Source organism: Neophocaena asiaeorientalis, unplaced genomic scaffold (genome assembly GCF_003031525.2).
Source record: "Neophocaena asiaeorientalis asiaeorientalis breed wild unplaced genomic scaffold, Neophocaena_asiaeorientalis_V1.1 scaffold212, whole genome shotgun sequence".
Classification (NCBI taxonomy): Eukaryota; Metazoa; Chordata; class Mammalia; order Artiodactyla; family Phocoenidae; genus Neophocaena; species Neophocaena asiaeorientalis.
This window is the reverse complement of record NW_020174046.1, coordinates 6,076,274-6,092,450: the sequence shown is the minus strand read 5'-3', so window position 1 is coordinate 6,092,450 and position 16,177 is coordinate 6,076,274. Positions and strand designations below refer to the sequence as shown.

The 16,177-nt window shown below is 34.9% G+C and overlaps 1 protein-coding gene across 8 annotated transcripts in view; it reads left to right on the top strand.

Moving 5' to 3' along the window:
- Window positions 1-16,177, top strand: part of MYCBP2 (MYC binding protein 2) — a 271,756-nt gene that overhangs the window by 123,216 nt on the left and 132,363 nt on the right. For all 8 annotated transcript variants that reach the window (XM_024753921.1, XM_024753923.1, XM_024753924.1 and 5 more), the window contains 9 exons: window positions 1,914-2,086; window positions 2,980-3,105; window positions 3,193-3,320; window positions 6,359-6,450; window positions 8,446-8,580; window positions 10,181-10,264; window positions 11,679-11,775; window positions 15,024-15,216; window positions 15,744-16,018. In XM_024753921.1, the coding sequence (XP_024609689.1) occupies window positions 1,914-2,086; window positions 2,980-3,105; window positions 3,193-3,320; window positions 6,359-6,450; window positions 8,446-8,580; window positions 10,181-10,264; window positions 11,679-11,775; window positions 15,024-15,216; window positions 15,744-16,018 (1,303 nt within the window). The remainder of the gene's footprint in view (window positions 1-1,913; window positions 2,087-2,979; window positions 3,106-3,192; window positions 3,321-6,358; window positions 6,451-8,445; window positions 8,581-10,180; window positions 10,265-11,678; window positions 11,776-15,023; window positions 15,217-15,743; window positions 16,019-16,177) is intronic.

The window sequence follows — 16,177 nt, the reverse complement described above, 5'->3', positions numbered from 1 at the left end:
TTTTTTTTTTTTTTTTCCAATTTTTTTACCCCTTTTTTTTTTTTTTTTTTTTTGCGGTATGCGGGCCTCTCACTGTTGTGGCCTCTCCCCCGTTGCGGAGCACAGGCTCCGGACGCGCAGGCTCAGCAGCCATGGCTCACGGGCCTAGTCGCTCCGCGGCATGTGGGATCTTCCCGGACCGGGGCACGAACCCGTGTCCCCTGCATTGGCAGGCGGACTCTCAACCACTGTGCCACCAGGGAAGCCCTGTTTGATACCTTTTAAAATGCATGTATTTTGTTTTTTATATAAATAAGACTACAAGTATCACTTAGATTGATAGATTAAATTAAAAAGCAATAAACCAATAATATTAATGCTACTAATTATAGCAGCTATTTTCATAGAATTTATTCTGTGTGAAGTATTATTTTTAAGTGTTTTTTAAAAATAATTAAAATTTTTTAAATTGTGGTAGAAATAACATAAAATTTAACATCTTAACCATTTTTAAGTGTACAATTCCGTAGCATTAAATATGGTCACATTGTTGAACAGCATCTCTCCAGAACATTTTCATTTTGTAAAACTTAAACTTATGCAAAGAACAGCTCATTTCTCCCTCCCTCTCACTCCTGGCAACCACCATTCTACTTTCTGTTCCTTTGCATTTGCCTACTTTAGATATATATATATATATAAGTGAAATCATACATAGTTTGTCATTTTGTGACTAGCTTGTTTCACTTAGCATAATGTCTTCAAGGTTCATTCTTTTTTTTTTTAAGCTGAATGGTATTTCATTGTATGTTTCTACCACATTTTCTTTATCCCTTCATCCATCGAAGGATGTTTGGGTTGCTTCCACCTCTTGGCTATTGTGGATAATGCTGCTATGAACATGGGTGTGCAAATATCTCTTCAAGATCCTGCTTTCAGTTCTTTTGGATATGTACCCAAAGTGGGATTGCTGGATATAAGTGCTTTTATATTTAGTAAATTTGGATCATCAAGTGCAATTGATTGAGAAGACCAGACTTAAATAATATACTATTTTGATACAAACATTTGAAAAATCATAAAGAAAAGCCAGAAAATAATAAACTTTTGAAATTCAAGATAATCGTTACCTTTGAAAGGAAAAGGAAAGGAATTGAGTTGGGAGGGAGACACAGAGTACTTAATAGATAATGGTAGTGTTCTTTTTACTAGTATATATTGTGTCATTATTCTTCATACTTTATTTTGAAAATATTTTGTTACTTTTCTTTTGTGTGTACTCGATAGTTGATAAAAACAACTCTTCCGAAAAGAATTTATAGGATAAAAGAGGTAAAGAAGTGGAAACTGCTTTTTGAGAATTTTGTTATGAAAGAGATAAAAGGAATGAGATAGTGGCAGGAGGGCATTGTGGGTCCCTCACGGTTTTTGTGACTGCTTTACTGTTTATTAGTAAGATTCAGCATCTGCATACATTCTGTTTGTGCTTCCTTCCTAAGAACAGCATTCCATGTGCTTTGCCCACTTTCGATATGGGATTGATTATCTCTTACTGGCTTGCAGGAGCTCTTCTAGGTTGTGGATATTGCAGTTTTGTCTCATATGTTTGTTTCATGTATTTTCTTTTGACTTATCTTTTGTCTATACACTTTTTTATGGAGTTTTTGCTGTACAAAAGCTTTACATTTGTAAGTACACATTATACTTTTAAGTATACTGTTGCTCTGTTATTCATGAAATGTGATCTATATTACTGTTTTGTTCAAATTATTTCATTTATAGTGACATAATCACTTTATTTATATCTTTAGCTCAGATATGGAAAGTCATGAGCTATGTTTTGTCCTGTTTAAAGCTGGCCGTATTATTCTCTTTTTATTGTCAATTATACTTCACAGGTTTTATTATACTGTAATTATTCTCTTTCTTGAAAGGTTTCGACCAAACACTAGAGAACTATGGTGTTACAATGCAGTGGTTGCTGATGCCCGACTTCCCTCTGCAGCAGACATGCAGTCCCGATGTAGTATTCTAAGTCCTGAACTTGCCTTACCAACGGGATCAAGGGCTCTCACCACCCGGTCTCATGCAGCTTTGCACATTCTAGGTAGGGTTGGTATTTGATGATCAGCTAATTTTCATTAATGTGTGCTGAGGATTTTTTTTTAAGAGTATTTAAATTTGTATATCATTCTGTCATGTTTGTTAAACAGTAATGCGCTAGGTGCAAAATAAGTTAAATCCTCTAACTTTAAGAGGTTTACCCTACAGAAAACAGTACATCAGACTTACACCAACACCCTGAACGATTCATATATGCCCAAATATAAAGCAGCCCTGAATATAATTTTCCTAATATGTGTCTTGTAAAGTAATGTTTTTGCTTAACTTGAATATATAAACTTTAGTGATGTAGGTTAAATATTCAAATGTATAATTATAATATTTAATTTTTATACATTATTTAAAATAAATTCTATAAAATATATGAATTTTATAGTTACCACTTGTTTCTTCTTACATAATAGTTTTCCACAGCACATCAACTTCACTTCTAATTAATTAATTTGAGATCTAGCACTTTTACAACATCTGGTAGCCATTGTAAACATCCAAAACTAGCACTGATTAAGGTTATCTCAGGCTACTGTGTCTTCCTCAAATAGTACTTTAAGAATCAATCTAAAGTGATTCAGAGAGTTTGATAAAAGGAAGAACCTTGTAGGGACTCAAAGATTAAGCGATTCCAACTTTTCAAAGAGAGAGTTTTGTGTGAAACATTGTCATATAGCTTATGTTTAAATATGATAATTACCCAGGCAGAGGGTAATTTTTATTGGTTGTAAAAGTATCTTCCATGAAATGTTAAAGCTTGGAATAAATTTGTAGAGCACAATTCAGAATTTATTGTTTTAATTTATCCCCTCCAGCATCTCATACTATAAGTACTCGGGGAAGTTTTAATTTCAAGGAGTTGAACTTTTGTTTGTTTGCTTTTAGGTTGTCTTGATACCTTAGCAACTATGCAAGATTTAAAGATGGGTGTTGCCAGTACAGAGGAGGAGACTCAAGCAGTAATGAAGGTTTATTCCAAAGAAGATTATAGTGTAGTAAACAGGTTTGAAAGTATGTATATTTATGTTTAGGAAGTATTGTCTTATAAATGAAATACATGGATATTTTAAAGCATAAGTTATCATTTGCATCTTTTAGGTCATGGAGGGGGCTGGGGTTACTCTGCTCACTCGGTAGAAGCTATACGTTTTAGTGCTGACACAGACATTTTACTTGGTGGTCTTGGTCTGTTTGGAGGTAGAGGAGAATATACCGCTAAAATTAAGGTAAGCAGTTCATTCTCACTGTTGCCTTTTGTGTTTGAAGATAAGTATTTTGACTTAGTTTATTATTTTATAGAAGGCACCTTTGCATGTGCCTACTTTCTTGTAGCCGTTTTAATGATAAGATGCAGGGGCATTTGGATGTAGCTTTAAAAAGTTTTTAGCATTTTTACTGCCAAATACTGTGTAAACAGACATCATCACCACAGGCGTGGGGACCAGGGATGAAGTGAGTAAGGGGATGGATTCCATCTGGTAGAGAGTCAAAAAACAATCAAAAGTCCTAAGTTTACTGCACTATTCATCTCAGAAAGGGCAACAGTTATACTAAACAAAGGATGTGCTCAGTCTTTGAAAATTTACTAATAGCTTGAATTTTCTGTTGTCACATTATCCGATTTTGCTCTTAAAGTGAGAGAGACGACTAGAGTTTATGCCTTAATTTCAATAGCAGGCTTCTTAAAAAATTCTCAGTTAAGTACTACTGGAGTCTCAGTCCTTATCTTCCTTAACCAGTCTACAGAATTTAATCCAGTCGAGCTCTTCTTCGATATGGTTTCTTCACGTGGCTCCCAGGACACCACACTTCATTTTCCTCCCATCTCCCTGGCCGCTCTTCTTAGTCTCCTGCCGGCCACTCATCATCTTCCCGACCTCTAAACGCTGCAGTGCCGGAACTCAGTCTTGGACATCTTTTTAAAGTCTACTCACCCCCTCGGTGATCCAGCCTTACGGCTTTAAGTATTTTTTCTCTTATCGTTCTCACACTTAATAGACCTCCAAAGATATATATACAGCTGCCTACTCTGCATCTCCATGTGGATAGCTAACAGGTATTTGGGATGTAACATACTCAAAACTAGGCTTCTGACCATCTCTCTAAACCTGCTGTTCTCTTGTCCTTCCCCATCCCAGTTAACTGACTTAGAATAGAGTTAACTTCATTCTTCCAGTTGCTTAGGCCAAAAATCTTGGAGTCATCCTTGCCTTCTTCCCTCTTTCTTTCACACCCCACATCCACTCTCACAGCAAATATTGTTGGCTGCACTTTGAAAATAAATCCAGGATCTAACCACTTCTAAAAACTGCCCCTGGTACCAAGTTGGTCCAAACCACAGCTGCTTGGAGCATTACAGTAGCCTCCCAATTTGTATCTGCTTCTGTCCTTGCTCCCTTCAGTCTGTTCTCAACATAGCAGAGTGATTCTAATAGTATTAGAATAAAAACCAGAGGGCTTACAAGGGCCTGAAAAACAACATCAGAACTGACTTGCATCACCACTCTGACTCTGACCTTATGTTATACTAGTTGCTTCACTCTAACCTAGCCATACTGACCGGCCCTTGTTCCTCAGACATACCAGGCATAGTCAGACCTCAGGACCTTCACACTTGCTACTTACTCCCTCTGACGGCAGCTCTTCACTCCGGTACCTGCAAGGCTCACTTCCTCTTTACCTTAAGATCGTGACTCCTTGGTGAGCCTATTTAAAACTGTAAATCCTCTCCCTTACCACAGACTTACTTCCAGTAGCCCCCCCCGCCCCTTTTTTTTGTTTGCATTGTTCACCCCTGTATGCCCGGTTCTTAGAACCCTGCCTGGCACACAGTATGTGTTCAAAATTATTTGTTGAACATAAACAGGGGAGCCAAGTTAGGGGCAGATCATTTAAGGACCTTTATATCATGCTACAAAGAAGGAGAAGAGAAACCATTGAAGACTTTTAGATTAAGGAAGTATTCTAATCAGATACTCATTTTAAAAAGACTGCTGTGGGTTATTCAAGAAAAGCAAAAACCCTTAACTTTGTGGAATATGGGTTAGAGCAAGGAGAGAATGGAGAGAACTAATTAGTTCATATTGAACTCTTCTAGCTAGTAACACTGCTAACACTGGTTGCACTGACAAGCTTTGGTACCAGCAATAGGAGAGATACAGTGCTGGTGGAGAGATTTGGAAAAAAGGATTATCCCAGGTTTTTTAATCTGAGTGAGTAGGTGAATGATAGTGCCATTAATCAGAGGAGGGGAGGCAGGAGGGAGGAGACATGAGTCACTTTACAACTGGTGAGATCGAGCTGCCCTGGGGCATCCCAGGCGCAGACTAGGATCTGAGGTGGAGACAGATCTTTTAAACTATTAGCATATATACTTGAAAAATGGAGACCTCTAACAGAGTAATTGTCCAGTAAGTTTTAATATCCCCATCTCTTCCTTTTTAGTCTTTTACTCACCTTTCTTGTAGTTCACCTACTATAATCATCAAGAGAAATAAGGGTTTTAAAAATATGTATTAGTCCATTTTTTTTAAAAAAAGATCCCTTCCTCATAATTCTCATTTATTTTCACTTAATTTCATAACTTTTCCTATTTGATATCTTCTCTTTTATTCTTTTCCTGTACTCTGCAGTCCTCTCCCTTTTTTATAACTGTTTTTTTCCCCCTCACTCTTTCTATCTCCTTTTCCCATGCCATTTGAGCTATTTTTTGTTACCTGTTTTCTTAAGGATCCTTTCCTTTTATTATTCCTCAGCTAATATTTTTCTAGCCTTTTTTTTTTTCCGCTGGGTATTTTTCTAAGTGTTCCACAAACATCGTTTCACTTAATTCTCACAATTACAATGAAGTAGACGCTGCTAGTGTCCATCTCCCTTTAATGGATGAGGAAACTGGGTCCTAGGATCTCACAGCTAGTTATGTGTTGAAGCAAAATTCTACTACATTTGGAAGCTCACTTAGAACTTAGAGCTCTCTCACCTTCAGATGTTTATATCTGGTACAGAACATTTTTGGAGCGTTTGCTCTAAGTAGGCAAATATATAAAATAAGGAAAACTGAGGTTAGTACAGACCATAAGACATGTGTTTCTTAATTTCGATGTATAGATTTGTACATTTCACTGAATAACATTTTTTTAAAAGCAGGTACTCTTACATTCTGTAGTGTCCAGCATCTACTGGAGACATGAAATTATAAACATATTATTCAGCAGGTCTGCATGACTGAGTGACTGGGCACAATATGTTTTTCTCCTCTCCCCAGCTGTTTGAGTTAGGTCCTGATGGAGGAGATCATGAAACTGATGGAGACCTTCTTGCAGAGACTGATGTGTTGGCTTATGACTGTGCTGCTAGGTAAAGATTTCTTCAGTGTTCAGTGTAATCCTTTCATACTTAACATGACATATTTATTATAAGTGAATAACGCAACTTAAAGAGAAGGTTTTAAATAATCTGTGATCAGATGCTTAAGAAACTAAATTATATCCTAGGTAATATACCTGTTACTTTTAATAATGCTACATTAAAACTAATAGTATCCTTCATATTTGTATTTCACAAGATAAATTGACTGTTTCTACATTGAAGATGGAAATATACACATATTTTGCACACATATTTTCATGCATCACTTAGAGAACACCAAATATGCTAGTGTTCTAGTGATGCAGTACAATTATTTACTACCGGTAGCGTTATGTATACTGTGTCAAATAGTCATAGTGGGTCGTACTTCAAATCACCTGTATGCTCTGACACCAAGCCTATAGTATTTGCTTGATTATAACATGCTTGGAGAGGTGGCCAGCTTTACTGAAACCTCTCAGGAGGTAACCAGAATCAGGATGTTTATTTATGAAGGTTCATTAAATAATAAAGAGACTTAGATTTTATCAGTCTTCTCTGTGTAAACTTAAGAATTATCTCAAGACTGTTATGACAAGTTAGTGATTTGAATCAGGGAATATTATGATGAGAAAAAGAACGGATTTGGACTTCATGATAATGGTAGTATACTGTCTTTCCCAATGATAAATAACTACATTAAGCAAACCTTCTGTGGCATTCATAAGCTTTTGGTTAATGAAAATGTATATTTTCTGAAGATGGTAGTAAGGCATTGAGTTTACTTTTAACAGACAAATACTTTTTGAGAACAAAATAGTAAACCTAAAGAAAATTTTGACTGTTTCTTCACTTTAGGCATTAACCAGTATCAGGAGATACTATTTCAGTACCTTCTTAATGTTACACACAAATGAAGATTAGGGAAATCTCAGGAAAGTTAATTGATTAATTAATTTTTAACAAAGACTTAAGATGCCATTGTTATCACTTTTTTGAGCATATGATTGTGAGTCAGAAATACAGTGTATGGTTTTATGTATAGAGAATCATCTAGATATTCTTCATTTGCCTCCTAACGAAGCCCAGTTTCCTAAGGCTGGTGTTAAAGGCCTTTCACAGTCTTTCACAGAGTCTTTTTAAACTTTCCACCTACTACTTTTCTCTATCTGTCTCAGTGCTTTAGCCTAACTGGACACCATGCCATTTCCAGACCCTGTTTTGTACTCTCAGACCCCTGCCGATCTGTTCATGACAGTCTTCCCCTTCCTCAATATCTTTATTCTTCTCTCTGTCCCAGCTACAACCAATATGCACTCCTTCCACGCTATTACCTAGAACTTTGTAACTTGGGTATATCTTTATCAGATGCCCTTATTTGTATACATGTGTTTTCTCTCCTGCTAATTTAATAAACTTTTTGTGTAGTTACTGTGTGACAGGCTCAGTTCCAAACAATTTGTCTAAACTCAATTCCCAGAACAGTCCTATCCTATGAGCTAGATATTGTTTTTATTCCTATTTTCAGATGACGAAACTTAAGTCACAAAGACGATGTAGTAGTAACTTCCCCAAGGTCACCCAGCTAGCGAGTTACAAAGTCAGGCCTTGAACTCAGACCATCTGACTCCAGAGCTCTCGAAAGACTTTAACTGAATACATGAACCTTAAAGTTCAAAGTTTTCCAACAAAGCTGGCATGTTTTTTTTAACAACAGTTAAAAAAAATTGTCTTATTTTAGTATGAAAACTTTATAATATTTAAGCAAGTTTTAGAACTCAGGATGAGGAGGAAGAAATATAATGCCATCACTGTAGCACCAGTAACCATTATTTGTGTTCTTGTCCAGACTTTTTAAAATGGAGGGTTTTTAATGTTGTTTGACAAGAATCTTATAATAATACAGTGTATTTCATGTTTTGTTTATAAAGGATTTAAAAAAATAAATGTATGTAACGGAGAAGTACAAAGGCATTGTCTTTGACACATAAATTTTCTTCTTAGAGAAAAATATGCAATGATGTTTGATGAACCAGTCCTCCTGCAAGCTGGCTGGTGGTATGTAGCCTGGGCTCGAGTGTCAGGACCCAGCAGTGACTGTGGATCTCATGGACAAGCTTCTATTACCACAGATGATGGGTAAGCAGAATGTTTAAGTATTCCTTAAGCAACTCCCTTTTTTGTTAGTGGAATATTGTTTTGAAAGCTCAGAGGTCTTTTTATTTTTTAATTTTTTTGCGGTACACGGGCCTCTCACTGTTGCGGCCTCTCCCGTTGCGGAGCACAGGCTCTGGACGCGCAGGCTCAGTGGCCATGGCTCATGGGCCCAGCCGCTCCACGGCATGTGGGATCTTCCCGGACCGGGGCATGAACCCGTGTTCCCTGCATTGGCAGGCGTACTCTCAACCACTGCACCACCAGGGAAGCCCTCAGAGGTCTTTTAGTAGAGTAAAAAATCTTTGTAGGTCTAGAGCATAATATGACCTGCTAAAAATTAAATTCGTATAATCGCATGCCAAATTAAGGTAAGACAGAATGTGGAGATAATAGAACTGCTATTCTTTGCTCTTGTCAGTTGGCATTTGTGTGTATTTCTGGATGTTACCTTGTTTAAAAGCTTGTTTGCAAAATTAGAAATTATACAGAGGAAAATGACAAGGATAGGGAGTTTGGAAACCATGAAAAAGAAATATATACATGCCATAAAATTTGACAGTGCTTATGAAAATACTTTATAAATTGCAAAGCCTTAATGATATGAAATGCTACAGTTTTAATAAAATGTAAAGGGAAATTTACCGTTTAAATTTCAGGTATAGAGCACTTCCCAGTTTATAAAATACTTTCGTTTATATTATCTTGTTTGATGCCCTCAGTAGCTTTGTGAAGTGGTTATTAGCCCCGTTTTTACACTCGGAAATAGAGAGACAAAAGGTGAAACGATTTGCGTCAAACTGTATGGCTACTGTGTGGCAGAACCAAATCTGGACCTGGAGTTTCTTGACCCTAAGTCCAGCCTTCTCTATACTCTGTACTCTGATTGATGTGAAAGGACCATCATTTATAAGAGAAATTCAATTTATTCTTTATTATTCCTGAGCATAAACTGTTCGAAATGGGTAGAAGTTATGTAATCATGTATTTCATATAGTTTCATTCAGCTCATAAGAGAGCTGACCAGAAAAAGAGCAGACTAATTTATGAGGTGAATTCTGTGTTCCTGAATGTTCGAGTAGAGTGCTGAAGATAAATTAAGTCTATTGTTGTAACATATCCTTTTCAGCTTATTCTAAGATTGTATGGTAGAACTGGGGAGAGTGCTTTGGTCCTGGACTGTATGATTCCCATATACAGTTCATTCAACCTTGGAATATCATAGCATTTTGAAGATAAAGTTTATGTTATATCTATTTAAGCAGATTTTAAACTGTAAGTTGAAATATTTTGTTAAAAGCTTATTGTTCTGGTTAAAGTTGAGCTTTAACCAGGAGGGAGGGAGCAGAGCAGCTACTCACCTAGGAGCTCCCAATCAGGTTCAACTCTTTCATTTAACCCATTAAGGCATTCAGAGCTAGAATTAAAATCAGAAATGTCTTTTAAAGTGTATTTTTGGCCTTAAAGAATGAATCTCTCTTCAGTAATGTAAGATTTGAAAGCATGATTGTTAAACTTTTCATTTCCTTCCATGAATCTTGAATAGTGTTGTCTTTGGTTATATTGTTATTTTTTCTCTTCTTAGGGTTGTTTTCCAATTTAAGAGTTCAAAGAAATCAAATAATGGTACAGATGTTAACGCTGGTCAGATACCTCAATTATTATACAGGTATTTAGCGTATTTATAATCAACATGGTTTATTCTTTTAATATAATGAGCTAGGATCACTGTAAAATATATGGCACAATAAGGGAGAAATTATTCGAAGCATTTAGCTACATTTAATACAAACAATTTATGTTTTGTATATTTTTAAACATTTCTTTACCTCAAGTTAATTTTAATAAAATATCTCTAATGACTCAGATTATCTGTATTATGCCTATAACAGTATTTTAATAACTTATTTTTTAAACCTATTGATTTTCTTACCAATTTCAGAATGTTTTAAACTTTAAAATAATAAAATTTATCTTAGAGAAATGAAATCTGAGTGTCAGGTGGGGATTTTACATGTAGGCCTGGTTGATTCGTTCTACAGTTTTATATTTCTTGTTCATCTTGTGATGGAATGAATTGGAAAATCCCTTGCTGCTGAAAAATTTCCACCTTTAATTAAAATATCAAACAACAGCTTGCTCATATGATAATACTATTATATTTTAACATTAAGAATTTTAATTACTTCATGGTAATTGAGACATATATGGGAACAATGCCTATGTGTGTGCCCATCTATATCTAGGTGATTACTGCAATAATTTTTATTTTTTTAAATTTTATTATTTTTTTTGCGGTATGCGGGCCTCCCACTGCTGTGGCCTCTCCCGCTGTGGAGCACAGGCTCTGGACGCGCAGGCTCAGCGGCCATGGCTCACGGGCCCAGCCGCTCCGCGGCATGTGGGATCTTCCCGGACTGGGGCACGAACCTGTGTCCCCTGCATTGGCAGGCGGACTCCCAACCACTGCGCCACCAGGGAAGCCCTACTGCAATAATTTTTAGATTAAAGAATTTAAATAGATATAAACCCTCAGTAAAAACTGGCATTCTTACTTTAAATAGTAAAAATCAAAGGCAGTACCTTTAGAACAGTGATTCTCTGTCTTCTATATCTTTTATACTAATAACTTTAAGAATCTAGGTGGTATAACCTCACTTTTTCCAAGAGGACATTTTTGTTTGTTTTTATGCAATCTGCTATAGTCAGTATTTGTAATATGTAGCATTATGAACATAGCAAGTTGCTTGGACTACTCGTGGGTACAGTGGTTGAGTAACTCTTTAATGGTAACATTTAATAGTAACATTACTAGAGAACATAAGTTACATAACGTTGTCTAGTAAGAGAAGAGAGTTTCTACTACCCAGTCTTACAAAGGTGAGATTTAGAAGATGAGGTACTTATGTGCTAAAAATTTTGCTTAGCATTGGAAAATGTTTGTAAAAAGCCCCATATTGGGATTTTTCCTAACAAAAATGCTTAACTGTTTAATTTGTTTTGCCATTGCAAAAATGTATATTTGAGAATAAAAATGTCGGTGGACTTTCCAACATAAATTTATGTGTGTATGCTACCTTCAGACTTCCAACCAGTGACGGCAGTGCTTCAAAAGGCAAACAGCAAACCAGTGAACCTGTACATATTTTAAAGAGATCTTTTGCAAGAACTGTCTCAGTGGTAAGCCATTTTTTAAAATTTCAGCTTTTCTGTCCAGTGCTGAGTTTTGTTTTGATGTTTAGCATTTAGCCACTTTTCTAAGAGTTTATCTTAGCATAGCTTTATAATTCAGATTTGTTTATATTAGCTTTGACATCCCAGGCCAAAGAATAGTCACATTAAATAATGGAAAATAGAGATGTTGACTGATTTTAACATACCTTGCTATTTCTGAAATACATGGTGAATTTTCTTATAAATTATGTATGAACACATATGCTGAAGGAGTTAGAAAGTGAAGGAAAAGTTGAGTGATATTAACCAAGAATGTTACTTTAATGCTAAAGAATTAAGTAGAAGGGTCATATATCTAACAAAGGACTTTGTTGAATTACCTGACCATCCCCTTCGTACATTTCAAGACATGATGCCATTGGGGTTACCAGTGTAGAATGGAAAGCCAATAAGATGTAATTGAAACACCATGGTGTTTCAGCTCAGGAAGTCTGAGTTCTTGCTCTTTCATTTGTTAGTTGAGGACTCTTAGGAAGGTTATCTCAACTATATCATAGCATCATTATGAATTTCTGAGTTCAGGGATATAAAAATTCTATTTAATTTGTAAGGCCCTATATGAATATGATTTATTAATGTAGCTGGTAGTCTGTCATGTTAGTAAAATGCATAGGGAGAAGGCTTTTTTTCCCTTTTTTTCTTAGTTTCTTTTTTTTTAAACCACAAAATTAATACACGTCCCTGGTGGGAATAGGGTTAAAACTATACTAAAATTATATTGGAGTTCTTTTCCCATCACCCTTTTATCACCATATATAACTGCTGTTTCCATTCGGATGTATATTCTTCCAGACTATTTTTTGTACATAAACAAATTTATTAGTCTCTGTTTACTGTATGCTGTATAGTCTTCTTGTTTGTTTTTGATCATACTTAAAGTTCTGCCTATTACTTTTTAAAAATTTCTTTTTTTTTAAAAGTGGTAGTAAAACACTTCACAAATGACATGATTTTTCTTTTATTTATTTTTTTATTCAATTGTAGTTGATTTACAATGCTGTGTTAGTTTCAGATGTAGAGCAGTGATTCAGTTTTATATATATATATTTGTTTTTTTTTTTTTTTTAAGATTCTTTTCCCTTATAGGTTATTACAAAATATTGAGTATATTCCCTGTGCTACACAGTAGGTCTTTGTTGGTTATCTATTTTATGTATAGTAGTGTGTATATGCTAATCCCAAACTCCTAATTTATCCCTCTCCCCTTTTCCCTTTTGGTAACCATAAGTTTGTTTTCTATGTCTATGGGTCTGTTTCTGTTTTGTATATAAGTTCATTTGTATCATTTTTTTTTTTAGATTCCACATATAAGCAATATCATGATATTTGTCTTTCTCTGTCTGACTTACTTCAGTTAGTATGTAATCTCTAGGTCCATCCATGTTGCTGCAAATGGCATTATTTCATTCTTTTTTATGGCTGAGTAATACTCCATTCAATTCCATTGTATTACATTCCTTATTTATCCGTTCATCTGTAATAGCAGCACTAGGGCTGCTGTGAACATTGGGGTACATATATCTTTTCGAATTATGGTTTTCTCTGGATTAATGATAAAAATTTCATCAAATACGCTACGGATATATTCCATGTTAATACATTTGGCTCTATCTGAATTTTTTTAATGTTTGCTTAGTATTCCGTAGAATGGTGTACTCTAATTTATCCAGTTCTATTCCTACCAGAGGACTGTTTGTTTCTCATTTTTCACTATTACAGTTGTCCCTTGGTATTTGAGGGGGAATTGGTTCCAGTACCCCCCCCCACAGATACCAAAATTCCTGGATGCTCAAGTCCATTATATAAAATAGCACAGTGCTTGCATATAACCTACACTCATCCTCCTGTGTACTTTAAATCATCTCCAGCTTACATATAATACCTAATACAATGTAAGTGCTATGTAAATAGCTGGCAGTGATTCAAGTTTTGCTTTTTGGAACTTTCTGGAACTTTTTCTTTTCTGAATATTTTCGATCCCTGGTTGGTTGAATCTGCAGATGCAAAACCTGTGAATACAGAGGACCGACTGTATATCCATATCTGTACATATGTGTCTTTGATACTTGCGTACTTCTGTGAATATTTCTACTGGAGGTGGGCTCATTTAAATTTTGATATATCATGTCAAATTCATCTTCCAACAGAGGGTGTGCTTTGAATAAGAGGCTCTTAAGAGATTTGGCTCCTTGGTACCTTGGCATCCTTTTAGTATTAAGATCAGTTTGGTGTATTTTGATCCAAATAAGTATCTTTGCCTCTGTTATGTCTTTTTCAGTGATCTCTTTTATCTGTGTCTAGTAATTCTTTTATATTTATGTCTAAGTGATTTTGTGGTCATTAGGTAATTGTAATCTTTGTATAAGAAACTTACTCAATCATTTCTTTACAGTGTTAAAGTACAAACCTTTATTCTTGGTTTTGCCATACCAGAGGACTGATATTTGGTGGAGATGAGGGAATAAGTGCTTTACTTTGAGATTCATCAAGTATCTGTCATCATAAGCATGATAAAACCCACAGGCCAACTAGAATAGCAAGGGATGCTCACCACCCTAAACTCATATTCTAGAATTTTTAAAGATCCAAATAAGTGTGTTTTTGTATTTTCTAGTCAATTTTAAACTTCTGTTAACTTGTTTATCAAGATTTGGCTGTAGTTTGTATTGTAAAATTTAATATGTAGACAAAAAATAACTTATTTGATATTGTCACTGATATCTAATACTGGAATACTTTATTATATTCAAAGATTATTAAAATGCTTAAAATACTTTTAGTTTATATACATAATACTACATTGACAATATAGAGTTTAATTTTTCTTTCAAGTAAACATGTTTATAAGTGTTTATAAGTGTTTTTCTTTATTTATATGATAAACTAGATAGGTTGGTAGCAACTTAAAACTTAAAAAGTTTTTTAACTTCTTTAACTTAAAAATGTATTTTTAAATAGGTAAATATTGAAGAATGTTGTTTTTATAGATGCCTAACTACTTCACCTTTTTTTGTCAAAGATATTCCTAATGGTAATGTAATGAATGAACTAATAGAATGTCTATTATTTGGGCTACCAAAACTCAGTACAAACTTCAAGGTAAACTTTTCAAGTTGAATGTCATCTTTCCATTTGATTCAACGTATGGTACCATTTAAACTAATTGTTATCTATTTTTTCATATTCTGGATTAGGAATGTTTTGAGTCATTGTTGAGTATTCTTCACTGGAGCTGGACCACCTTAGTCTTAGGAGTTGAAGAACTAAGAGGATTAAAAGGATTCCAGTTTACAGCCACACTTCTAGATTTAGAAAGACTACGCTTTGTGGGTACCTGTTGTCTGAGGTTATTGCGTGTCTATACCTGTGAAATTTACCCAGTGTCAGGTATGATACATTTTTTAAATGACTTTTGAGGAGAAAATGTTTTGAGACATTGAGAAGGTTTATATAGGGATTACCAAAAGTTTAAGATCCCCAGCTGCCTTTATTTATCCTGCTCGCTTCTGAATTGAGGGGAGAAACTTGGCTTGCTGTGATGCTTATATATTTACTTATAAAGAATATAATAGATTACATGTCATTATGATAACAAAAAGTCATGTTAGACTAAAGTTAAATACTCTAATAAGTTGTTGTTATAAACAGATTCTGTCAGATATAAATATTTTGGATGACTGATTTGGACTTAAATGCTGAAACCTGTGCAGGGTTTTTTTTGTTTTTTTCCCCATTTAAGAGTCCTATTTAAAAAGAAATAATTTTGGACCACACATAATCTCTATATTGTTTCATTTCTAGGTTATTAATACTTATGATTTTTAGCCATATAGGAAATTACTTGAATTGTATTGAATGTTTTCATACATATTTATTATTCTATTTAATTAGCAATCTGCTTTGTTCTCTTAAAGCTGCAGGAAAAGCTGTTGTAGAAGAAACTAGCAAATTAGCAGAATGTATTGGAAAAACCAGAACTTTGCTAAGAAAAATTTTGTCAGAAGGAGTTGATCACTGCATGGTGAAGTTGGATAATGATCCCCAAGGATATCTCAGTCAACCCTTGAGTCTCCTAGAAGCTGTCCTTCAGGAGTGTCATAATACCTTTACTGCCTGTTTTCATTCTTTCTACCCGACTCCTGCCTTACAGTGGGCTTGCCTTTGTGATCTACTGAATTGTTTGGATCAGGTAATTTCAGTTTGTAAAATGTCAGTTGAAAATATGTTAAAAAAAAAAAAAAGAAAAAATATGTTATGCTACTTAATACTTTTCAAGAAAATATATTTCAGTTACCTCGATCTTTTTAACTTGTATAAAAGGTAAATTAAGAAATCAGTTTGGTATATG